General features: G+C 48.2%; 1 protein-coding gene across 2 annotated transcripts in view; it reads left to right on the forward strand.

Moving 5' to 3' along the window:
* Positions 1 to 25,706, forward strand: part of GRIK4 (glutamate ionotropic receptor kainate type subunit 4) — a 200,899-nt gene that overhangs the window by 162,691 nt on the left and 12,502 nt on the right. For both annotated transcript variants that reach the window (XM_030964960.1, XM_030964961.1), the window contains exons 9-13: positions 992 to 1,144; positions 2,752 to 2,856; positions 9,330 to 9,437; positions 11,200 to 11,403; positions 19,627 to 19,740. In XM_030964960.1, coding sequence (XP_030820820.1) covers positions 992 to 1,144; positions 2,752 to 2,856; positions 9,330 to 9,437; positions 11,200 to 11,403; positions 19,627 to 19,740 — 684 coding nt within the window. The remainder of the gene's footprint in view (positions 1 to 991; positions 1,145 to 2,751; positions 2,857 to 9,329; positions 9,438 to 11,199; positions 11,404 to 19,626; positions 19,741 to 25,706) is intronic.

Genomic DNA, 25,706 nt, shown 5'->3' on the forward strand with positions numbered 1-25,706 from the left:
TTCATTCCCTCACCCAGTGATTGCTTATTTAAAGATCAGAGCATAACCAAACCTTCAACTTCAAAAGCTTGGAAGTGTTTTCAGGGGACAAAAAGCACAATAAATAAATAAACACACTAATTTATAGTACGATAATATAGTACAAAAATAGCACGACATGGACACGCAGCTCTCTCAAAGTAAAAAGAAAAGTTTTAATTTCTGACTCCAGCATTTATAGATTTCCAAAAGTGACAGTGCCACCTCTCCAATGACACTGGACAAACCTAAAGTCTATCAAATTTCTCCTCCCTCTGTAAAAGAGATAAGTTATTTACATAAAGTTATTACCAAAAGATATAATATATATATGTAATATATATATTTACAAAAGTTATTGCGTAAAAGATATAAGTTATTTACATAAGTTTTTATAGTTTTTACTAAAGTTGAAAAGTTGTAAGTATAAAATAATGAAAACTTTAAAAATAGGGTGAAACCCAGGCTGTGCAGAGAACACTCTCCAGCTCCGAGGAGCAACAGGATGAGGGATTTTTTTGCTCTAAGCTGATTTTTCCATGTTTCCCCGGTGTCCTCCTGTTCGGCCACCGTGTACACTGACAAACCAACATCCTCAATTTTCCGCTCCTTAAAAGTATATTTTTATTATACAAAAAGTGTTGAAGTTGTTAAAGATATAAGTTATTTACAATAAGTTATTTACATAAAGTGCGCGACAATGTTCGTTACAAGAATTGAAACACCAGAAGGCTTGGAAAATCTTAAAAAATCAGGGTGACCACCTCAGGCTGTGCAGACAACACTTTCCATCTCTGAGGAACAGTAGGATGGGGGATTTTTGTGCTCCAAGCTGATTTTCCCCAGTGTTTCTCCCTCAGCTGTCCTCGGCGCTGCTGTTCGACGCCGTGTACGCAGTGCTGATGGTGGAGGAGCACCAGGATGGGGGATTTTTGTGCTCCAAGCTGATTTTCCCCTGTTTTTCCCCCCCCAGCTGTCCTCGGCACTGCTGTTCGACGCCGTGTACGCGGTGGTGACGGCGGTGCAGGAGCTGAACCGCAGCCAGGAGATCGGCGTCAAGCCCCTGTCCTGCGGCTCTGCACAGATCTGGCAGCACGGCACCAGCCTCATGAACTACCTGAGAATGGTGAGAGGGGGCTGAGGGATGCTCCTGGCTGCCACGGGGCTCTTTGAAGGCGCTGAAAAGAAAAAATGAATAACAAAGGCTTGTGGCTTGGACTCTCTGTCCGAGCCAGCTGGGCTGTGATCGGCCATTAATTAGAAACAACCACATGAGACCAATCACAGATGCACCTGTTGCATTCCACAGCAGCAGATAACCATTGTTTCCATTTTGTTCCTGAGGCCTCTCAGCTTCTCGGGAGGAAAACTCCCAAGGAAAGGATTTTTCATAAAAGATGTCTGTGACACTCACTGGCCTTGGAACGACATGAAACTCTCATGAAAATCTCACGTTTTAAATCCCACCTTTAGCCAGGGACAACAAAATCCTCCAGCTCCTCACAGCCTGCCACGACATGAAACTCTCCCTTTTTCAGGCTCTGCTGCAGAAAAGATGGAATTCAATTGTTTTTTTAAAAGTATGAATGTTTCTAAGTGATTTGAGCTCTGACTTGAGCTGATCCGAGATCACGCAGTACAATTGCTCAGAGCCCAAGGGCAAGATGTAAGTTCTCCTATGGGTTTGGGCTCCTTTGAACCCAAAATTGTCATTTTTGGAACGAAACAAGCCTAAATCTGGCACGAGAACACTCTGAAATCCCAGCCTTTTGAAATAGTTGGAGTTTGTTGCTCCTCAGAGCGAAGGTGACCAGCAGGGAGCAGGTTTCTGGCTCTGTTTGAGTGTAAATGAGACAAGGAAATTTTATAAAGGTTTTTTATTTATGAGAGATTTTTCCCCTCAGAGGAAAGCTCAGCTGAACCTGAGCATTGTACCACTTTGGGCCATTGTTTTAAATCCCATCTTTAGACAGGGACAACAAAATCCTCCAGCTCCCCACAGCTCTGCTGCTCAAAGAGCCAGTGATCTGAGCCTTGGGATGGAGGGAGGCAGTGAGGGGATGTGGAGCTGGTTTTCCCAAAGCAAGGAAATCTGGGAGTCCTGCACCTCGTGCTGCTGATTCCCTGCTCCTCTCCTTGTCTCTTCTCCTCTTGCCAGACTCCAAAAATAAAGAGAACTGAGATAAGAGAGTTGCATTGCTGTTCCTGCAGGGACTGTGGGGTGTGTGGGGCCATCCCTCCTGGGTCTGGACAGAGAACTCTCAGAACTTTGGGCCTGGAAGCCAACACTCAGAATGAAACACAGGATTTGATTTGAGACCTTGGAGAAGGCTTCCAAATTTGGGTGCTAGAAGCGAGAATGTGGATTTATAGTTTAAAGCAGAGACACGTTAAGCTAAGTAGAGAAAAGTTTAGAGTTTCAGAGTACAGTACTGTAGAGTTTTAAAGAACAGTACTGTACTCCAAAAATGTCCAGTTCAGAGTCTTTAATGTGTTTCTGTGCTTGAAATAATGGCTTTGAATTCTTTGCTGGAATCCACTTTGCTCCTGAACCTGTGGAGACACATGCATTCCCATTGCCCCAGGTTATTAGTGGAAACGGACCTCCAATTTGTCCTGTTTTTGGGTTTCTGAAGGATTTTCTTTCACTTTTGCCTGTGTGCTATCAGCCAGATGCCCGCAGCGGGGTGGGGCAGCCTCGCTGGGCGCTGTAACTGAGTCTCTCTTGGACAGGTAGAATTGGAAGGTCTCACCGGCCACATCGAATTCAACAGCAAAGGCCAACGCTCCAACTACGCCCTGAAAATCCTGCAGCACACCCGGGGTGGCTTCCGGCAGGTGAGAGCAGCCAGGGAGGGTGTCCTGGGCTCAGGGGGTGCTCTGGGGACCAAAAGGGGCTCTGGACCCCTGTGGTATTTTCTGGGGTCCCCTGCGGCAGGAAGGAATGAATCTGACTCCATGTTCTTAGAACGGTAATTTCTTATTTTATGAAATATTATGATATATATTATATTATGATATATATTCTATTCTATTCTATTCTATTCTATTCTATTCTACTAAAGAATAGAGAAAGGATACAGACAGAAGGCTAAAAAAGATAATAATGAATCTGGTGATTCTCTCTCCAGAGTCTGACACAGCTTGGCACTGACTGGTCATTAAGTTAAAACAATTCACATGAAACCAAACAAACAATGACCAGGTGGTAAACAATGTCCAAACCGCATTATAGAGCAGCAAAACATAGGAGAAGCAAGCAGATAATTATTGTTTTCATGTCCAAACCGCATTCCAAAGCAGCAAAACACAGGAGAAGCAAATCAGATAATTATTGTTTTCGTTTTTCTCTGAGGCTTCTCAGCTTCCCAGGAGAAGAAATCCTGGTGAAGGGATTTTTCAGAAAATGTGATAGTGACAGACTCCCCTTGTTTGCACCATGAGGTGCTCGGGGTGTCAGCTGAGCTCTGGCAAACTCAGCGTGTTTGGTTTTATCAGGAACGTGCCTCAGGATGGTTTGAATTTGTCTGAATCCATCAGGGAATGGAGGGGATGATGGCAGAGCCAATCCCTGCCCTGTCCCAGGTGCTAATTCAGGGCAGGGAGTCTGAAAGAACACTCACACTTCCTTAGTTTTTAAGCTTGTGGCTGTGTTTCCTTAAAATTATTTGGATGGGGAAAAAATGGGAGAATTTTCTATGAAATAGGAAAAAAATGTGAATAGTCTCTGGCCTGTCCCAGGTGCTAATTCAGGGCAGGGAATCTGTGCCAGGTACAAGCTCACACTCCTTTAGTTCTTAAGCTTGTGGCTTAAAATTATTTGGATGGAGGGAAAATTGGAGGATTTTGTATGAAATAGGGAAAAAACGGGTACTGTGAATATTTTCAAACTGTTTCTGGGAGGGAAAGCAAATGGGGCAAACCCATGTGAGGAGTTTCCCATCATCTCCCCCCCGTGAGGGGAAGTTCAAGCTCATTTCACTCCTGGTTTATGGTTCCTCTCTAACAGGTTTGCTCAGCTAAAACTCATTTACTTTTTGTCTCGGTGCTTGTAGGTTCTTCACAGCTTTCCTCTGCCCACAGAGCACCGAGCAGATTTCATTAGAATCATTAATTTGAGTGGTATTTCCTCGTCTCACACTTTCTGCCCGAGCCATATTTTCTGGTTTGAGCTGAAGTTGAGGATATCAGAATGATGAGATTACACGACACAAATCCAAGGAATTTGCTGGTAAATCCAAACCTAATTCAGGAGAAAAAAAAAAAAAAAAAAAAAAGGGGTTTCATCTGTCTTGTTTCCCTGCTGACAGCTCCACTGCTGCCCTTTTCTCAGAGATTGCCACTTCTAGATGCTGGCAGAGAACAAAAGCTATTGTACCCTACCCTCACCAAGAGAGCATTTTGGCACCAGGATCCCTCTCCTGGCCCGGCAGCAGTGAATTTCAGCCTTGGCAAGGATGTTACCTGCCAGTCCTTACCTGTCAAGTGACAGCTTGGCTTTGATGCTGCCTTTCTCTGAGCGAGCAGGGGGGATCACGATGGCATTTTCCCCACAGAGATCTCTCACAGCATCAATGCCCTTTTAATCCTCTCCCAAACCCATCACCCTCTGAACAGAAGTGACAGATCCAAGCCCATCTGCATTAATAAGAGCACAAATTCAGCTGGATTCAGGAAGGGAAGGCTGCAAAGCTCCCTGTGACAGCTTTGGTTTTGATGTGTTTCAGTGTGGCAGGGACTGCACGTTAAACTCACAGGTCCTTTTGGGGCAGAGCTTCTCCCAGAGCTCCGTGGGGAGCTGCAGCCTGATCTGCCCTGAGAATAAAATCTCATCTCTTCCCCGCAAACCTGCTGTGACAGGAGAAAACCTTTGCTGACCTGTTGTAACAGCTCGGTGGAAAAGGAGCTTTGTGGCTGTGACACGCCCAGGAAAAGCTGCTCTGGGATCAAGCTTTCCAAATCCCCCATCAGGCTGCAGGGATGTAACACTTCCAGCCGCAGGGAGAAAGTGCTGGAAGGACAGGGCAGACCCTTGGGGAAAGCTGCAAGCCCTGCCCTGTCACAAACCCACCAGGAAAGAGCTGATTTTCATAAAGCTGCTCCTGTCTCAGCTTTTCTGCCTTCTCTCCCTTTCTCAGGGAGCTTTTCTCATCCACAGCAGTGCCCAGAGGGGTGTCAAGGTCCCTCCCAGCCTAAGGGAGTTTGTTGAGCTGTGTTTAACTGGAAAAAAGCCTCCCCTCCTGCCCAACCTGCCTCCCATCCACGCTCCTCCAAAAGAGAAGCCAAAGGCAGCTCTGCTGTGCCATAAATGGTTATTTTCTTGTTGCCAGCCTGGCTTCTTTTAATGAAAAGGCCTAAATAAATCATTAGAAATATTTTAATTAAAGGAACAGGGTAAAGAACAGGCATTCACATCCCGGAGACATTCTTGGCTCCCAAGGGTTGTATTAACTGATTTGTTTGAAACACTTCTATTCCCTGCTTAGTTTTAACCAAGCTCATTTTAGCTCTGCCCATTCTTCTCTTTCCCTCTTTCCCTCTCCTCCTCTCTCTCCTTCCACCCCGTGAAGCCACAGGGACTTCCAGCTCATCAGCTTTGATGGAGAGGTCACCAAATTTTGAGGCTGATCCAGCCAGGAAGCAAATTAAGAGACACTTAGATTCTACAACTTGCTGCTGCTTTTGGGCAAGGAGAGGCAGGGCTTTTTGACATCCAATTTTTAATTCATTTATGTAACGCACCAAACGCTTCTTTTCCTGATTTAGCTTAACCAGAGGAATTTTTTCCACAGCCATATGAGAGCTGCTCTGTCTGCTCACAGGATGCTCGATAAAGCACAGGCTCATTAATGTGCTGGTGATCTATAGATCTGACAAGGGCTGGCTTTGGTAAATGTCATCTTTTTAATTTTTTTTTTCTTTTTTTCCCCCCCTTTTCTTTGCCCCTCTAAAAAAACACTGCAGAGCTCCAGCAGAGTGATTTGCTGTAAATCACGAGCTGAGGTTTGAGAACTTCATGGAGGGAAGGGAGTGAGGAGTGGCTGTGATTTAAGGAGGGGAAGGGGAAGCTGCAGACCCTGACCCCGTCCTAAGTGAGGCTGATCAGTCTCTATTCAACCACAGGCCCTGCTGGTGTCCTGAGACAGAGCAGTGCAAGGGCTGGGGCTGTTAATTGGCATGTTGATGAGATACAGATGAGTTCCCCTCCAACAGCTCTGGGACCATTCTCAGTCCCCGGCACATCAAACCTTTTTAATTTGGCAGCAGCTAATCGCCTCGGTGGGACCGGTTCCTCTGTAGCTGCTGCCCCCAGGAGCAGCCCAGGAACAGGGTCTGGATGGTTTCTGGATGGTTTCTGCTTCCAGGACAGGTTCTGGATGGTTTCTGCCCTCAGGAACAGCCCAGGGACAAGTTCTGGATGGTTTCTGCCCCCAGGAGCAGCCCTGAGGGTCTCACATCCCTGAGGACATGGAGGGGACTTTGTCCACCCAGGCTGCCACCCAGTCCCTCTCACATAATCCCTCTCTCAAAGGTGGTGAGCTCCAGCTGGTTGTGCTGCCCTCGTTGCTCTTCTAGGACAGGGATCACTCCAGCTCCTCTGATCATCAGGAACCCCTCCCCTGCTCTGTCAGCCTGTTTATTCCTGGCTGCTTTGTGTGTATTTATTTTTGTGCCAACGCCATCATTTCAGCTTCAAAAAGCTCTTCTACCTCTTTGCTACAGACTTCCTCCACCTGCAGTATTTATAAAGACCAATCACATCCTCTGCTTAAAAACCCCTGAGTCCTAAAACCTCTGAGTCCTAAAACCCCTCAAGTCCTTGTCCAGAGCCAGAACAACAGGATGCTGTTGTCCATTAGGAGGATTTGATTATTTTCTAAAAAAAATTAGCAGATGGATATGTTTTCTATTTTCCAGAGACTCTTTATATGTAGATAGAGATGATTAAAATCACCTTGACATCCATCTTGCAGGAGAGGGATGTGAGGGGCCCAGGCACCCTCTGCCACTGCAGGAACAGCAGCAGGAGGAGCTTTGTGAGCCCCTGAGGGGCACGGGGGTGATTTGGGGACAGCCAGGATGGGGGAAAATGCCCCAGAATGTGGATTCATGGCCTTGGTGCCTTTAAAAGCAAGGTCAAACCCACAGCTCTGTCAGGACAAGAGGCAATTAGTCTCAGCACATGCCAGCAGGGGAGGGACAAACTGGAGAACAGCGAGGGCTGTTAAAATTAAAGTTAATCTGTCACTAATCTCTGGCTGAGAAATCCGTGAGGGAAGAAGAATGAGGCAATGTTTGTGAGGGATGGCTCTATGCAGAGGGGCTGCTGTTTCAGCAATCAGAGCAGGGCTGGGGAATTCAGCGGGGATTCATCCTGCCTGGACTCAGAGCCTGGGCAGGACACTGGAAGCTGTGCTCCAAGGAAAATGGGTGGGAAATCTCCCACTTTGGGGCTGCTGTTCCCAGGGTGAGCCCTGCACTAGGAGCTGGGCAATCAGAGCAGAGCTGGGAAATTCAGCAAGGACTGGAAGTGGAAGCTGTGCTCCAGGGGCTCCCTGCCCATGAAATGGACAGGGAAATCTCCCAATTTGGGGCTGTTGTTCCCAAGGTGAGCCTTGTACTAGGAATGGTCACAGCCCCAAGGGCTCCAGGAGGGTTTGGACAATGCTCTCAGGCACAGGGAGGGGATTGCTGGGGTGTCTGTGCAGGGCAATCAGAGCAGGGCTGGGGAATTCAGCAGGGATTCAGCTCTGCTTGGACTCAGACCATGCACAGACCACTGGAAGCTGTGCTCCAAGGAAAATGGGTGGGAAATCTCCCACTTTGGGGCTGCTGTTCCCAGCCCAGGAATGGTCACAGACCCAAGAGCTCCAGGAGGGTTTGGACAATGCTCTCAAGCATGGGCTGGGATTGCTGGGGTGTCTGTGCAGAGCCAGGAGCTGGATTTGATGATTCTGAGTGCAAAACTGCCCTGCTTGCCCTTCCCACTGCTCCCTGTGCCCCTGGGATGAGGATTTGGGACTCCTCAGGGATTCCCACTGTGGCTCAGGTGTCACTTGGGCTGGATTTGCACCAGCCCTGGGGCAGGAAAGGACTTGGCCCTTCCCTCAACACCCAGAGGGGCCCAGTCTGTCAGGGTGGCTGTGCTGGGCTCAGATCCAAGGCACCCCTTTGGTCACACCAGAGGCCGAGCAGTGCCCAGAGCCGGCACAGAGTCGCTCCCCACCACATTCCCTCCCCAATCCCTGTTAATAACAAGATTAACCCATGACAGAAAGGAAAATCAATCAGTTCCTCCCACCCTGGCACCGAGAGGAGAGCCTGCCTCAGTGCCAGTGCCACGGGAGGGAGCTGGGCATGGGTTTGCTCTGGAGGAGCTCGGGAGACCCCTCTGCACCTTTGGGGTCACCACTGCCTCTCACCCCACTCAGAGGACACCAGCAGAGTGCTGGAACCTGATGGGACAGAGGAGGAAAAGGGGGTTCAAAGGGAGCTGCCCTCCCTCAGCCCCCCTGTATCCACAAGGAAAAGCAGAAGCTCCTTTAAGGACAATAAGAGAGCAGGAGTTTAATTTGCACGTTCTGAACGAGCTGCTGGAGATGCTGATGTCCCTGCCCAGAGCTCTGAGGGAAGGAGATGAGGCTCTTGAAGTTAAAATTAGCTTTTGTGGAATATTCCTCCCGTGGCTGAAGGCAGCTGTGTCACAGCTGAATCACGATGTCCTCCCGAGCCTGGAGACCTGGCTCCTGCCATCCACGCTGGGAATTTGGGCTTGCTGCAGCCACTCTGATGCTTGGGGGGGTAAATTTGGGTGGGATGAGCCTGAATCAGGGGATTTGGGTGTGATGAGCCTGAATCAGAGGATTTGGAAGTGCTTAAATGTGGTAGAGGAGTCGTGGAGCAGCGCCACTGAGAAGGTGGCTTTGTCCCATCACCTGCCACCAAGGGGGAGGGCAGAGGCTCCCAGCACCACACTGGGAGGGACAAGCTCACAAATTGGGGATTTTTGGCTGAGATGGATTTTTGGCATTTGGGGACAACACACGGGGCTGTGTGTCTCACAGGGAGCTGCCCAGCTCCCAGCTCTGCAGGGAGGACACGAGGCAAGGCAGCACAGGGCCAGGCTGGTGGCCCTGCAGAGCAGCTGGGGTGTGCACAGAGGGTTAATCCCTCTGCTGACCCGTTCTGGGGTTGTGAAGGTAATGGAGCATCCCTAACCAGGCCAGCTCCAGGGCTGTTGTCACTCAGCAGAGCCATATGGGCAGTGCCTCGCCCTATAAATCCCCTTATTGTGCTGTTTGTCTCTCCAGATTGGCCACTGGCACGTCTCTGAAGGGCTCAGCATGGACAACAGGATCTTCTCCTCCAACATTTCCGACAGCCTCTTCAACACCACCCTGATTGTCACCACCATCCTGGTAAGGGAGGGGGGCACCTGCAGTCCCCCCATGGGGCCAGCCCAGCCCTCAGGTGTGACCGTGTTCACAGGGGTCTGAGGGTGAGGGGAGAGACGAGGATCTGACTCCGTGTTTCAGAAGGCTTGATTTATTATTTTATGATATATATTACATTAAAACTATACTAAAAGAATAGAAGAAAGGATTTCCTCAGAAGGCTAGCTAAGAATAGAAAAAGAAAGAATGATAACAAAGGCTCTGTGGCTCAGACTCTCTGTCCGAGCCAGCTGGGCTGTGATTGGCCATTAATTAGAAACAACCACATGAGACCAATCACAGATCCACCTGTTGCATTCCACAGCAGCAGATAACCATTGTTCACAGTTTGTTCCTGAGGCCTCTCAGCTTCTCAGGAGGAAAAATCCTAAGGAAAGGATTTTTCATAAAAGATGCCTGTGACACTCAGGGGTGGGCTCAGCTGGATCCTGCTCCCTGCTCCTGCCCTCAGCCCTGCACTGGGCTGATTTCACACTGCAAGTCTCCAGTTACAGCCTGGGGGACAATTCCTGCCTGTGGAATTCAGCTCAGGTCGATGGTGCATATGGAAATGGCATTTGGTGGGTTCAGAGGGTTCATATTTGGGAGGTTCAGAGGGGGCTGAGATAGGGACAGGCTACCAGTTTGCATCCAGCTCAGAGTGGGGATCTTGTCTGGTGCACAGCTGCTGAGTTGGAAGGGACAGTCTCCCCTTCTACCCATAAAATATAAAAATATTACCCATATTTTATAAAAATTATAAAAATTGGCCGAGATGGACAGGATTTTAATGAAAACTTGGCATGTACAAGCACCACAACAGGTTCCCTTCCAGGTGCTGCCTGTCCAGTGATTTTTTGCTCCTTCTTTAAAGACACCCAAACTCCTGCCTGTCTCCTCACAAAGTTTGTTGGAAAGGGAGGGCAGGCTGGAGAAGTGGCTCTGTGCCAGGGGAGATTGAAGTCTGGATGTCCTGCCATGACTCACTGGGCTGTTCTTGCACTTCCCAGCCCCAAAATCATCATCCCTCAGCTCTGCTTTGTGTCCTAAACCAGGATAAGTCTGCACCTCCGCATGGGAGGGACCAGGAAGCGCCAGTGTGGAGACATGAGCTCCCAATCTTTCCTCATCCAGTTTGAGAGGGATCGATTGTGCTGGGATGTGCTTTTTGGGCTTAGAACTGGATGTTTTCTAATGTTTGGCGTTAGAACTAGACATTTTCTAAGATTTGGGGCTAGAACTAGACATTTTCTAAGCTTTGGCGTTAGAACTAGATGTTTTCTAAGCTTTGGGATTAGAACTAGACGTTTTCTAATATTTAGAGTTAGAACTAGACATTTTCTAAGGTTTGGGGTTAATACTAGACATTTTCTAATGCTTCGGGTAGGAACTAAAGGTTTTCTAAGCTTTGGGGTTAGAACTAGACATCTAATGCTTGGGGTTAGAACTAGACATTTTCTAGTATTTGGGGTTGGAACTAGACATTTTCTAATGTTCGGGGTTAGAACTGGACGTTTTCTAATATTTGGGGTTGGAACTAGACATTTTCTAATGTTTGGGGTTAGAACTGGACGTTTTCTAATGTTTGGGGTTATAACTAGACATTTTCTAATATTTGGGGTTAGAACTAGATGTCTTCTAAGGTTTCTCCCAAACCCACCCACCCCGTGAGCTCTGCCCTCCCTGCTCGGTGCTGTCGGGACACCTCGGCTAAGATGGGAATGACAGCTGCCCAGTTTCACTGCAGGAAAACCCTTACTTAATGCTGAAGTGGAACCACCAGGAGCTGGAAGGCAACGACCGCTACGAGGGTTTCTGCGTGGACATGCTGAAGGAGCTGGCCGAGATCCTGCGCTTCAACTACAAAATCCACCTAGTGGGCGACGGCGTCTACGGCGTGCCCGAGGCCAACGGCACCTGGACAGGGATGGTTGGGGAGCTCATAGCCAGGGTGAGTGAATTTGTTGCTCTTTTAAACTCTGCTCTGATGGGTTTTGGTGCTGTAAAGCCGCCGTGGTTCGTGGTGATGAGGATGGGTTGGGTTTTTCCTGCGCTTCAACTACAAAATCCACCTGGTGGGTGATGGCATCTATGGTGTCCCCGAGGCCAACAGCACCTGGACAGGGATGGTTGGGGAGCTCATAGCCAGGGTGAGTGGATTAATTGTTGTTTTAAACTCTGTACTGCTGGGCTTTGGTGCTGCAAAGCTCCCCGTGCTTCGTGGTGATGAGGATGAGTTGGGTTTTAGTCCATTTGGGAGGTTGGAGCAGAGGGTTTGTGTGGCATTCACACCATGGATCCCTGGATTTCCACATCCCTGGTTTTTAATCCTGGGAAGCTGAGAAGCCTCCAAGAAAAATTAAAATAATAATTGTGGTGGTGTTTGAGGGTCCCCAAGACGAGGGAAGAGATGAGAATCTTGACTCCATCTGATTTATTATTTTATAATGTCTTATATTAAAAATGCTACACTAAAACTATACTAAAAGAAAGAGAAAGGAGACATTGGAAGGCTAGCAAAGAATGAATAATAAAAACCTGTGACTACTTAGAGCCTTGACACAGCTGGACCATGATTCTCCAGATCTTCCAAGTGATGCTCATTTTCCAGATTTTCCTCCCTGGAAAACGAGCATCACTTCACCCTGTGGTTTACTGGGCGCAGTGGAATTTGGTTGGGAGCTGGGGATTGAAGTTGAGGATGGAAGGATTGAAGCTGGGGATGGAAGTTTGAGGATTTTGGAGGTCTTTTCCGTGGGTCTGTAATCTTTAATGTGTCCATGATCTCTAGAAATGCCCACTGGCACCTCCTGCTTCTTCCCCACATGGTGCAGGGTGATGCTCATCCCACTTCAGGAGTTTCAGCTGGGCGCTTGAGGTCAGCTGGGACAACTCTTTGTCTGGAAGAGGGAGGGATTTTGTGTTTTCTGAGGGTCACAGACAGGGCACTGAACAGACTGGAGACTCCCCTGAGCTCTCCCTGTCTCTGGGGTCACCCATCCCTGAGCAGTCACTCTCAGTGCCAGCTGAGATCCCACCTCCATCTGCTCTTCTCAAAGAGCTTCTGTGAGGCTGTTTGCAAGTGCTCCAGGCTATTGGCACCGTTTTTATCCATCCTTGTGTCTCTCTGTGTGTGTACACACACACAATTACACTCCTGCAACATTCCTTTGGGGAAAGGGAAGGAGCTGAGAGATCAAAAGAAGGGAACAGCCATCAAACTTCTGGCCTCCTAACCCTGGCAGTGCCTCTTCATTAAATGGGACCTTCTGGAAGGTTGTTTTTCTCCAGTGATGAGTATTTTAGCTTTATCTTCACACAGAAACCGTTTGTTTCTTCTGCAGCTTGAGCAGGGTTTATTGAAGAAAGTTTTTTCCTTCTTCTGCAGGGCAGAGTTGTCAGAGCCTGTGAGGCTGGATCAGAAATTAGGGAAGAGAAACAGCTCTGTCTCTTGTTCTCCCTATATCCCTGAGAGGTTTTATGATGGTTTCAGCAAGTTTTTGATCAATCCCAGGCACTGGGCTCAGGCCAGCCAGGGCAGAGCTGGGTGTGCTGGGTCTTGTGTTTATTCAGGGCTGCCTGGGATGTTGTTTTTTGAGGGCATTTCGCTGCCCAAGGGGCTTTTGTCCATCCTTGACAGTCAGTCCCCAAGGGAGTTCATCCTTGTTCACCCCTGTCCCATGGGATCCAGCAGATCCTGTGTTGGGTGCACATATTCCTCTTTCAGTGGATTTATGTATTATATAAATTATATCTTTCTATTTATATATTTATATATTATTATATATTTATATATTATTATATATTTATCTATTATTATATATTTATCTATTATATGATTATATATTTTTATATTATATTTTATATAAATATTTATATATTTATATTCTATTTAATTATATATATATATATTTACATTTTTACTCTGCCCCTTTAGGAGAAAAAGGGGATCAGCTCTGGGGCACAAACCTCTCACAAAAGTCCCCAGTCCTTCCCAAAAATGAAAGCTCTGCCTCTGTCCAGCACAGTGTCATTGTAGGAAAATAATTTTGCCTTGATCCTGATCAGCCATCAGAAAATAAGGTTTGACTCACACTGACTTAATGTGCAGGACCAAAAGGTCACAGAATTATCCAGCCTCCCCTGTAATCCCTCTGTGGCACAGAATCTCCTCAGAGCAACTCTGGGCTATTGGGGAGAAAATGTTTCATTTTATTGCTTCTAAATTAACCAGCTATTGATTTATTCTTAAGCCCTGGGAATTCCATCACAGCTAATTGTGCACCCTGATATGATTGAGCAGGATGCTGGACAAACATAAATCTGTTGTTGATCCAAATTCACCAATACAAATCTTGCGAGCAGGTCAAAAAAACAGGTTGGGAGGTAAAGGAAGAGGGGATGGGATGGCTTGGGAATCCTGCACAGTTTGTGATCAGCTCATGGGGGTTTGGCTCAGGAGAAGTCACCTGGAAGGACTCAGAATCACAGAATGGTGATTTAGTTTCAGCCACCTTTACACCTTCCACTGTCCCAGGTTGCTGCAAGCCTCATCCAGCCTTGGACATCCCCAGGGATGGGGCAGCCTCAGCTTCTCTGGGAATTCCATCCCAGCCCCTCATCAAGAATTCCTTCCCAATATCTCTTTCAGTTCAAAACCTCCCCACCTTGTCCTGTCACCCCAGTTCCTGATGAGGAGTCCCTCAAGCCCATCCTGCAGTGAGAGAAGTCACAAATGCAGAAAATCCTGGGATAATTTGTCCCTCTGAGCAGGCAGGGCAGGGAGATTGAGCACCCAGCTCATTCCTGGAGTGAGCAGGGCACTAAAGCCACTCTCCCTGTCAGCTTTCCTGGCTCTGGCACAGACAAACAAACAAGGAGAGCAGCAAATCTTCTCATCTCCTCCTTTCTGGCATCAGAGACTTAAAGGGCATTTGGGCTGGAAGAATTCCATCCTGCTCCTCGCTGCTGCAGTGCAGCTCTGGCTCAGAGTCCCTGCTGGTGTCTGCTCTTCCCCTTCTCTCTCTCCCCAGCACTTCCTCAAGCTGAAATGAATTCTCTGGCTGACACAAACCAAGGGACGCATTTTCACAGCCTCAGTCTTGTTCCACCATGCCTGGCTCAGTGGGGATCAGAGCCCTTTTTAAAGTGAGGGACATGAAGTTTTCCATCCTGTCCAGCCTCAGGAGCAGCAACACCAAGAACAGGGAAGCCTTAAAGCTTTGGGGTGCTGGTTCTCCTTGCTGGTGGCCAGTCGAAGGATGAGGGAAGAGACAAGGATCTAACTCCATGTTTCAGAAGGCTGATTTATTGTTTTGTGATATATATTATATTAAAACTATACTAGAAGAATAGAAGAAAGGATTTCATCAGAAGGCTAGCTAAGAATAGAAAAGGAATGAGTAACAAAGGCTTGTGACTGACCAAGGCAGTCTGGACAGCTGGACTGTGATTGGCCATTAATTAGAAACAACCACATGAGACCAATCACAGATGCACCTGTTGCATTCCACAGCAGCAGATAACCATTGTTCACATTTTGTTCCTGAGGCCTCTCAGCTTCTCAGGAGAAAAAATCCTAAGGAAAGGGGTTTCTCAGAAAATATCATGGCTACACCAGCCCTGAGCTCCCAGAGCTGCCCTGGTTTGTTCTCCAGGGGTTTCACACAGAAATCCCCAGCCCCGAGCCTCGCTCCCTGTGCTGTGTCCCCACAGCCTGGCAGAGGGTTGGGGTCTCTGTGGGGCCTCAGCTGGGCTCTCCTCCCAGCTGCCTCCTGCCATCCCATGCCGTGGGAGGCTTCTCTGGGCTCTCTTGGGGCCGGGGCTGACGTCAGGGCCCGTTCCTCGCCGCCAGCTCCGAGCTGAGCCCTGGCAGAGCCCGCGGCGAGGGGGCGGCTGCGCCTCGGGACCGGCAGTCCCTGCAATTTGCTCCTGAATGATGCTTCATTGTTGTTCCTCCTCAGGAGCCCGGCTCAGCCCCCACGTTTGGGGTCCTTTGCAGAGCCCTGATGCCGGCAGAGCCCACGGGGATGCCAGGTAGGGCGGTGCTGTGGCAGCTTTTGTCTGGCACGCCGGCCCACCTGGGTTTCCTCTCACCCAGCGAGGCTCTGGCCTTGCTTGGGTGTGTGTTGTCAGGAGAAGTGCTGTTTGCTTTTTGTCTCCACTCCCAAAAAGCTCTGGGTCTTTTTCTAAGCCTATTTCATGCCAACATTTATAGCTGCAAGTGTGCTGGCAGGATGAAAACCAACCCCTCTTCCCCCCATCCATCCTTTGCCTCCTGTTTTTTCCTCTCCCTGTTGGGATCTCTCACTGCTCAGAGTGACCTCAAGAAAAGTTCCAAAGTCTCTTTTCCCAGCCTGGCGCTTGAAGAAGGAGTCAGAGCTCTTCATTTCTGGGTCTCAAGGTTGTTTATTTTATCTTATCTATAAAACATTTTCTCCTGTCCAGCTAAGGTCTGTCCAGCAGGACAGTTCCAGGCACTCTGCCTGCCCCTGGGGTGGTGTTATGTCTTTATACTAAAAACTATGTGTACAATGTTTACAATTACTTCCCAACACCCATCACTTATGTTAGACAGTGAGCCTCTACTCTAAACCAATCCCAAAGTGCCACCATCACAGCAGAAGATGGAGGCCAAGAAGAAGAAGAAAGGCTGGACACACCCAGTTCCCTCCATCTTGCCCTCTGAACCCCCATTCTAAAAACACCAAAATCTACTTTTCCACCCTGTGATAATTTCACTAATATTCTACTTAAACTGTTGTGGCTTGCTGATCTTCATCTAAGGTTGGTAATTTGCTCCACAGGTCATAATCAAACCCACAGGGGCATTCTGGGCTCTGTGCCAGGGTCCCTGAGCCCCCTGGCAGGGTCTGGGCTGCTCAGGACAGCCAGAAGGATGTCCTGGGTCCTGACATCTCCCCAGAGCCCAGACCTGGGCAGAGTGCAGGGCCACAAAGAAAAATCCATTTCTCCTCCCCCAGGGCCCATAAAATCCCAACACCTGCCTGTGCTCAGGTGGGGAGGCTGGAGGGAACTCAGAGCTCCTCTGTAGCTCCACCAAGCTCAGTGAATCACCAGAAGTTTTGTCAGGAAGCAGAGTTGAAAGCATGAAATGGGTGAAATTCAGGCAGAGAATTCTTTGCATGCCATTCCCAGATCAAAGTTTCCTGCTATCAGAGATCAGCTCTTAACTTGCACGACTGAGCCTGCAGAGAGAAGAGAGAGGGAAATGATGAGGAGCTGGAGCTCTGCCGCAGGAAGTTCTGCCCCTCTGAAAAGTTAGCAGGGAATGAGCAGAGGGGAACAACTCTGATGGAATGGCAGAACCCCCTGGAGAGGAGAGAAGGGAGCTGGGCACAGTCTGAGTGCTGGGGAAGCCTGTGCTGTGTCTCTGCTCTGAGGACAGAGGGAGGGGACGGATTTGCACTGGATTTTGTGTAGGGAAGAGCAGTTCAGGGTGCTGCTGAGGATCCAGCAACACAAGGTGTTGTTTCCCCCCAGAGAACGGTCAGGACCCCAAACCTGGGAATGCTGCTGCTCCTTCAACAGCACCTTTATATTTACCCCTGGATAGGAATGAAAATTTCCTGCAAGCTTTGGCATGAACCCCTTTTGCCATGGCATTTTTACCTTCTGCTTCAGTCTGTGGCTTTGCTGGTGGGACTGGGTTTAATTTGGAGAACTGGGAGAAGAATTCCATTGTCAGACTGAGCTGTACCTTCAGCAGGGGCTTTGCTGGGACGACTTTGCCCAGGCCAATGGCATCTACAAACCTTTTAAATAGAGACAGGAGGGGTTTAGGAAATGGGACAATGGCACCTACAAACCTTTTAATTGGTTTAGGAAATGGAACAATGGCACCTACAAACCCTTTAAGTGGAGACAGGAGGGGTTTAGGAAGTGGGACAATGGCACCTACAAACCTTTTAAGTGCTTTAGGAAATGGACAATAGCACATACAAACCCTTTAAGCAGAGACAGGAGGGGTTTAGGAAATGGGACAATGACATCTACAACCCTTTTAAGTGGTTTAGGAAATGGGACAATGGCACCTACAACCCTTTTAAGTGGTTTAGGAAATGGGACAATGGCACCTACAAACCTTTTAAGGGGTTTAGGAAATGGGACAATGGCACCTACAAACCTTTTAAGTAGAGACAAGGGGGGTTTAGGAGGCATTAGGCTTTCCTCATGGATAAAATCCTCCACATGCCACGTTCCAGAGATGAACTGATCCTGTTTCAGCGATCTGCTGGTGTTTACACAGGGCTCAACTGCTCACACACCACGCTGGGATTACTGGTGCCTTTTAAAAAGCCTGTGGGTAAATGTCTGCCTGTGCAGAAATTCTCCTCAGCTCCTAATTCATTGCAGCCTGAACCTCTCAGGAATCTGTAAGAGCTGCTTGGAAACAATTCCCAAATCCTCCGCTGAGCATGTCCAAGCAGCCCTGCATGGCCTGGGAGGTGTCACCTTCTCTGTGACCCCTTCCTGGGCTCGTGGGTCACCTCCCTTTTCTTTTCCCTCTCCTGGTTCCTTTCTTTTCCCTCTCTTGGTTCCTTTCTTTTCCCTCTCTTGTTTCCCTTTCTTTTCCCTTTCCTGATTCCCTTTCTTTCCCCTCTCCTGGATCCCTTTCTTTTCCCTCTCTTGTTTCCTTTCTTTTCCCTCTCCTGGTTCCCTTTCTTTCCCCTCTCCTTGTTCCCTTTCTTTTCCCTCTCCTGGTTCCTTTCCTTTCCCTCTCCTTGTTCCCTTTCTTTCCCTCTCTTGGTTCCCTTTATTTTCCCTCTCCTTCTTCCCTTTCTTTTCCCTTTCCTGGTTCCCTTTCTTTTCCCTCTCCTGGTTCCTTTCCTTTCCCTCTCCTGGATCCCTTTCTTTTCCCTTTCCTGGTTCCCTTTCTTTTCCCTCTCCAGCTTTTCCCTCTTGCAGCCTTTCCCAGGACCTCCATCAGGCCTGGTGGTGCCTTGGCATCTGCACAGACCTTGCCAAATTTAGGGACAAAAAGTGCAAAGAGCTTTTTCTTTCTCCCCCGTCATCTCTTTTTCCCACATGCATAATCATCTTCCTGCAAAGCAGAGAAACAAATGGATAAGGGAGTGGAGGTTTCATTTTTACAGAAAGCAATTACAGACATTAAAAGAGCTAAAGTAATAAAAATAATATTTAAAATTCAAATCCCTTATCTATATTACAAGGGTATTAACATGAGAAGAAGTTATTTTTATTTTTTTTCTCCCCCTTAATCTCATTTGCTTTGCAGGTCAATCTGCAAACTTTAATGCCAGTCCTCTGAATTTTATTTTATTTTTATTTTTTTTCAATTTGGAGACTGATCTGCAGTTCTGGAGGTCTGGGTTTGGCAGGTCTGTGAACTCCATGGCTCAGGGGTGAGGATGCTGCTCTGTCCCCTTCCTGCTTGTACCAGAAGGGACAGCTGTGTCCAACAGGGAGGGGGAAGTTTGTATTTTCTATGGATTAATATAATATTTATTGGTTTTCTATGGATTAATATAATATTTATTGGTTTATGGCTCCAGGTTGTAATGCATTAAATGAATAAAAATGGGAATTGGGCTGTGAGCACTTGAGGGAAGGAGCTGCTCCAGCCTGAAAGGGAAGGAAAAATGGGGAAGGGGAGGGAAAAAATGGGGAAAGGGAGGGGGAAAATGAAGGAAAAGTGCATAAAGGGAAGGAAAAATGGGGAAAGGGAGGAGAAAATGGGGAAAGTGAGGGAGAAATTGGGAAAAGGAAGGAGAAATGGAGAAAAGGAGGGGAAAATGGAGGAAGGGAGAGGAAAATGGGGAAAGGGAAGGCAAAACGGGGAAAGAGAGGGAAGAATGGGGAAAGGGAAGGAAAAATGGAGAAAGGGGTGGAAAAATGGAGAAAGGGATGGAAAAATGGGGGAAAGGAGGGAAAAGTGGGGAAAGGAAAGGCAAAATGGGGAAAGGGAGGGAAAAAATGGGGAAAGGGAAGGAAAAATGGGGAAAAATGAGGAGCATGCTCCAGAGCACAGGGCGGGCTAAACCTTGGGGTGAGTTTGAGCCGGGCTGTGTGAAACCCAGCCAGACTGTCCCAGGAAGGTGGGACATCCCCCCTGCAGCACTGGGGACCCTGTGTGGCCCCAGGTTTGCTGCTTTCCCAGCATTCTAACCTTCTCCCTGTCCCTCCTCCCCAGAAAGCCGACCTGGCCGTGGCGGGGCTGACGATCACGGCGGAGCGGGAGAAGGTGATCGATTTCTCCAAGCCCTTCATGACTCTGGGAATCAGCATTCTCTACAGAGTTCACATGGTAAGAGCCTGATTTCAGAGCCCTTTATGTCCCTCCATTATTTGCATGCAAACCTTCCCGGTTAGGGGAGAAATAATGAACGACTCATAAAAAAAAAATATTTGGGTTTCTTATTTAAACGCAAATGCGCTCGACCTTTATTTCCTGCTTCTCTCTGTCTCTCTGCTGCGTGTCAGGATTGGTGAATTCCATTCCTATTCAACCCCCAGCCCTTTGGCTTCTCTCCCCGCTCCTCCCAGGGCACATGATGGGGTTTTTTTGGCATGGTGGGGGCTGCAGGATGGTTTTAGAGTGGCTTGGGATCTGAGCTGCCTGCAAAGGCATCGCCCAGATGGGGTCACCCCAATGGGGGCATTTAATGGCAATTTATAAATTAAACTTATGAAATAAATGGCAATTTAACCTCTCAAAGTGGTAAATATTTGTCAAACCGGACACTTCTGGGAAGGAAAAGTGGGGAAAGGAAGGGAAAAGTGGGGAAAGGGAGGGAAAAGTGGGGAAAGGGAGGGAAAAATGGGGAAAATGGGGGAAAAATGGGGAAAGGGAGGGAAAATGGGGAAAGGGATGGAAAAATAGAGAAAGGAAAGGAGAAACGGGGAACGGGAAGGAGAAATGGGGAAAGGGAGGGGAAAATGGGGAAAACACTTCTGGTTTTCCTTTAAGGATGTGGTTTGCAGAGCAGCCCCAGAGCCTTCTTCTCCCCACCCCAAAATCCACCTCTGCAATGTCAAAAATTGCAGCTGACGTGTGCTAATCACTGCTCGGATGAGATGGAGCCTAATAAATAACCACAAATGAGCCTCTTCCTCGCTGAGGAGCTCTCTGCACACCCCGGGCTCCTTCAAATGTGATGACATTTTATTTTCATTTCCATGTAGCTCCAGTGGCAAGTGATTTCTCAGCCCTTTCTCCTCCCCACGCCGCCAACCCAGCCACCACAGAGCCTGTGCCTCTTGTCACACATAACCAAATATGGCAGCTTTAACCAGGGCTGTCATTTTTCTCAATTTCGCTGCTTGTGATACAATCAAGGCTGGATTTCTGACACAGCAGCTCTAACAGGCTCTCTGAGAGAGAAAAGGCTTGGTTGGTTTTGTTGGGTGCCCATTCTGCCCAGCCCAGGGGGTGGATGGGGAGCTCTGAGCAGTTCCTGCATTTGGCAGGGGCTGGAATCAGCTGCCCAGGGTCCTTTCTGCATGGAGGGATAAATCAGAATTTACCCATTTTTGCTCACATCCTGCCTCTGTGGCAGGGAATGAGGGGCTAGGGATGATTCTGGCTGCTCAGCCCTGACAGTCTTTGCCTTCAAAAATGAGGAAATGGAGGTTGGGAGAGCGCACAGCTACAGCTGAGCTTAGGCCAAGTGAGCTGAGGATTAAAGTGTTTTGACCCGATTGCTGCAGAGGACACACGATGGGAAGGATGGACGGAAAAACTCCTTCATTCCAGCCAGAGGAGGCTTAAGAGAGGCTGAGCCCCCTCCAAATGAGGCTCAAGATTCAGAGCAGCCTGTGCAGGGCTTTTATTGACCCAAGAGGAAAAGGAGGGTTCTGGATGTGCCCTGGAGCAGGTGTGGGTATCCTGGGATGGAGCAGCTCTGGATATCCTGGGATGTGCCCTGGAGCAGGTGTGGGTATCCTGGGATGGAGGAGGTGTGGATATCCTGGGATGTGCCCTGGAGCAGGTTTGGATATTCTGGGATGGAGCAGCTCTGGATATCCTGGGATGTCCCCTGGAGCAGGTGTGGATATTCTGGGATGTGCCCTGGAGCAGCTCTGGATATTCTGGGATGGAGCAGGTGTGGATATCCTAGGATGTGCCCTGGAGCAGCTCTGGATATCCTGGGATGGAGGAGGTGTGGAATATCCTGGGATGTGCCCTGGTTCAGTGCCCTGAGGCTGGAGCAACCACACATCAGCATTTCTGCCTCCCCAGGCTGAGTTTTTTTGCTTTCCTTCTGACTTCCAGAGGCAGGGGAGAGTTCTGTGCCCTCCTTCTTTAGGGGAAACACTTGTGAGAAATGGCATCGATGGGGCTGACTGGGGTTCCTCCAGACTCTGCGTGTGCAGGGCAGGGAGTGCTGAAAACAACAAATCCAGAGTCGTCCTCTCCTTCCCAAATGTCCCCCTTGTCCAAGCTCTCCAGCCACCAGTATCTTCCCAGCAAACTGCTGCTCACTGGCTGAAAAAATGAAGATTTCCAAGAACAATTTAAGAGGAGGGTAAATTAATCTCTCCCACATCCATCTGAGGATTTGCAGGAGGCCTTCATCAATTATTGGACATTTTGAACATATCTATTCCAGGAAAAATAGCTCTTCCAATTAACAAAGCTCTATTGGGACTGCCTAAAAATATCTGACAGACTCCAGATATTGTCATTCCCATCTTCAAAACAGACAGATAAGAGAGAGTTTGTGCCCTCCGTGGGAACAGAATATCTTTATTCTTACCCACAACTGTGAATGAAAAGAATATGTCCCAGCAGCCTGGAAATGACTGGAGCTGAAAAGAACCAGAACTACTACAACTGTAAAGTCACAGGAGAGATTCACTGCCAAAAGCCGGAGATTTAAAGCTTCCAACGCAATTTCCTTAATGAGAGTAATTTATTGACAAACTGCCCCAGAAATATAAAGAAGACATCAAGGCTTTAATTGCAGAAAGGAATTTTGTCATCTCGCAGGGGGAGGCTGTGCCAGGGCCTGGGAGCTCCCTGCCAGCTCTGGGGTGCCAGGGAGGGTCAGTCCCTGCCCTGCCCGCAGTGATGAGCTCCAGGAGCTGCAGCCTGTGCCCTGCACACCTTGCTGGCTCCCCAGGGCCTCATTTCATCCTAGAGGAGGAATGAAGAGTTACTGAGCTGGTTGTGCTGCTGAGGAAGAGGGGAAGCAAAGTTTGAGGGGCTCCCAGGAGAGCCAGAGGGAACAGCTGGAATTTGGGGGAGATCTGGCCTGTCCTGAGCTCCAGGGAGAAGGTGAAACAATGGAGGATGCAAATCCAACCATGGTGGGGAAGGGACAATTCCATTTGACTTCCAGGAACAGGAAGAGTCAATCCCTTTTTTTTATTATTATTATTTTGGATTTTTGGGGTTTTTTGTTGTTTTTTTTTTTTTTCCTTTGTGATCAGTTAAATCATCGATCCCAAATTCTGCACGTACCAGGGGAAGCAGAATTTTAACTAGATTTTGATTACTTGTTTGCTCTTGGCGGGAGCCACTCAGCACAGAGACAGAATTTGTTTCTGTTCATCCCCAAGGCTGCATCCTTAACATCCCCCTGCGTGGGGAGGGGGCTGGGAGAGGAAGCCTGGATGGTTTTATCCTTTTGGCTGAAACCAAGGCACTGCCCCTCACATCACAAATGCAGATTGGGGCTGCAAAAGGAGCTTGCCTGCTGGGACATCTGGAATCTGGGGGAGATCTGGCCTGTCCTGAGCTCCAGGGAGAAGGTGAAACAATGGAGGATGAAAATAAAACAGGATTTATGGGAGTTTAAGACAAGTTGGGCTGAGCAAAGGGGAGAGCTCTGGCAGCGCCGCCCTTTGGCAGGTGGGCAGGTTTTCAGATTAACTTTCAGTCAATTCACGTCCTCAGATTAATTTTCAGTCAATTCCCACGGAAAAGTCCAGGCTCTCCTGGGTTTAATTCCAGAGTTTCTCTTCAAGGCAATGTTTTCTGTTCCAGGTCATCTCCTATCCACAGGTGAGGTACAAACAGTGGAAGACACCACATTCTCTGCGTCCTTTCCCAATGTTTTGGTCGGTTGCTGCCGTGTTCTGGTTTTCAGAGCCACAGAAACTGCAGGAAGCTGCATCCCAACAGGTGAGGATCCCCTGGATGGGATCTGCAGGGCTGGGAGGTGCCCTGGTCTCCCTGGATTAGGGAGAGGAGCTCCAGCAGGGTGAGCAAGGGCTTCTCCTGGAAATGGGATGCAGCTTCCTGCAGATTCTGTGGCTCGGAAAACCAGAACACAGCAGCAACCGACCAAAAAATTGGGAAAGGACAGAGAATGGTGTGTCTTCCACAGTTTGTACCTCACCTGTGGATAGGAGATGACCTGGAACAGAAGGAATTGCCTTGAAGAGAAACTCTGGAATTAAACCCAGGAGAGCCTGGACTTTTCCTTGGAAACTGACTGAAAATTATTCTGAGGACCTGAATTGACTGAAAGTTAATCTGATTACCTGAATTTTTCCTTGGGAATTGACTGAAAATTAATCTGAGAACCTGCACTTTTCCTTGGGAACTGACTTTAAGTTAATCTGAGCATGGATGCTGAACCACTGCTCCTCAGCTCATCCATTTACCCAAAGCCTCACCAAGCCAGATTCTCTAAAACTGCTCATCCCAGAATGGTTTGGCTTGGAAGGGACCTCAAAAAACCTTTCAGTTCCAACCCCCCCACCACGTGCAGGGACAGTGCAGATCCCAAAATCTCGTCCTGGAGGACGCAGGGACGGGTGGTTGTGGCGTGCTGGGTTTTTCCTGCAGGCAGGGTTTGCTGGGGAAGGTTCCTGACACGTTGCAGGTTCCCAGATGGTGACTGGAGCTGAGGATTTCACAGGCTCCCGGGTATTTTTAGCAGAGGAAGATTTTTGTGCAACAACTGTTGCCTTTTCTAGCAACAGCTCGAGTCTCCGGGAGAACTGCCGAGACCTTGTGAAAATCAGGTTTTGCATAACATTTAGTAGTAAAACAGCGAGGTTTGGATGGAAGTGGAATTTAAAATGCTGGTCTAAGTCTGGAGAAGGAAAAAAAAAATTAAAAAAACCTTTGCAAAGCTCTTCCTCGTGGGAAGCCTCCCAGTTACAGGTGCTTGGGGAAGCTGTGGAGCTGTTTTAGGGATGCCAGGACTGAATTTGTGGTTTGGGACAGAAAATCCAAGTTTCTGTGAGCTGTGGGGTCATGTCCCTTGGGTGTGCTTGAGCTGCTCTTTCCTTTCAGAGGAGCTGCATCCACAGAGCTGGTGCTGACGGGAGAAATCCACCTCAAATGGGAGGTGTTTGGCTTTTTGAGAAACTTCTCCAAAAAAAATTATTCTCCCTCTTTTGCACAAATTTGGTGATGCTTGACAATTTTCTGGTGGTGGCAGCATCCTTGTGAAAGTTTAAAATGCTTTGTGAGAAGATCAACCTGCTTTTTCTCGCAGTGAAGCCTTATTTTTTTTTTTTTTTTAAGGAAAGGTGGTTTGCTGGGGGAAAAAAACAGGAAATTCTGACGCATCCTGGAGATAAAAATATCTCGTTCGCGGAGATAAAAGTAATAATTTTATTGGGGTTTTTGTAAAGGAAGAAACTTTGCAAGGCCACGGAGAGAAGTTTTGAATTTTATTTTTTTTTCCCTTTTGCTTCACAAATATATTTCCCTGAGAGCTCAGGTGAATCCCTTTCTGCCCAGTTAAATGTGGGGTGGACAAGGATGGGGGACCCCCCTCAGGGCTGGGGGTGCAGCAAACCCTGCCAGGGAGGCACAGAACGCTGTGACTGCCTCATTTTTCTCTCAATTCACCTCTTTCTTTGCCTGGAGGAACCAAAAGAGGGGAGCAAAAGAGATTCAGGGGATGAATGCAGTGGGGAGATGCTGCAGGACTAATTTGTGGGGTTGCTGTCCCTTGTTTGCCCTGCAAGGCTGTTCCAAAGCCTGGTGTATCCCCCTTCTCCTGTTTATTTCCCTTCTCTCATTTATCCCCCTTTCTCCCATGTATTCCCCTTCTCCTTTTTTTCTTTTTCCTTTATTGCCCTTCTCCTTTTTCCCCCTTCTTTCTCCCATTTATCCCCCCCCTCCCATTTATCCCCCTTCCCTTTTTAGTCCACTTTCTCCCATTTATCCTTTTTGCCCCATTCATCCCCCTTTCTCCCACTTATCCCCTTCTCCCACTTATCCCCTTCTCCCATTTATCCCCCTTCCCCTTTTTATTCCCCTTTATCCTGTTTATCCCCCTCTTTCCCATTTATCCCTTTTGCCCC

This window comes from Camarhynchus parvulus, chromosome 24 (assembly GCF_901933205.1).
Source record: "Camarhynchus parvulus chromosome 24, STF_HiC, whole genome shotgun sequence".
NCBI classification, from domain to species: Eukaryota; Metazoa; Chordata; class Aves; order Passeriformes; family Thraupidae; genus Camarhynchus; species Camarhynchus parvulus.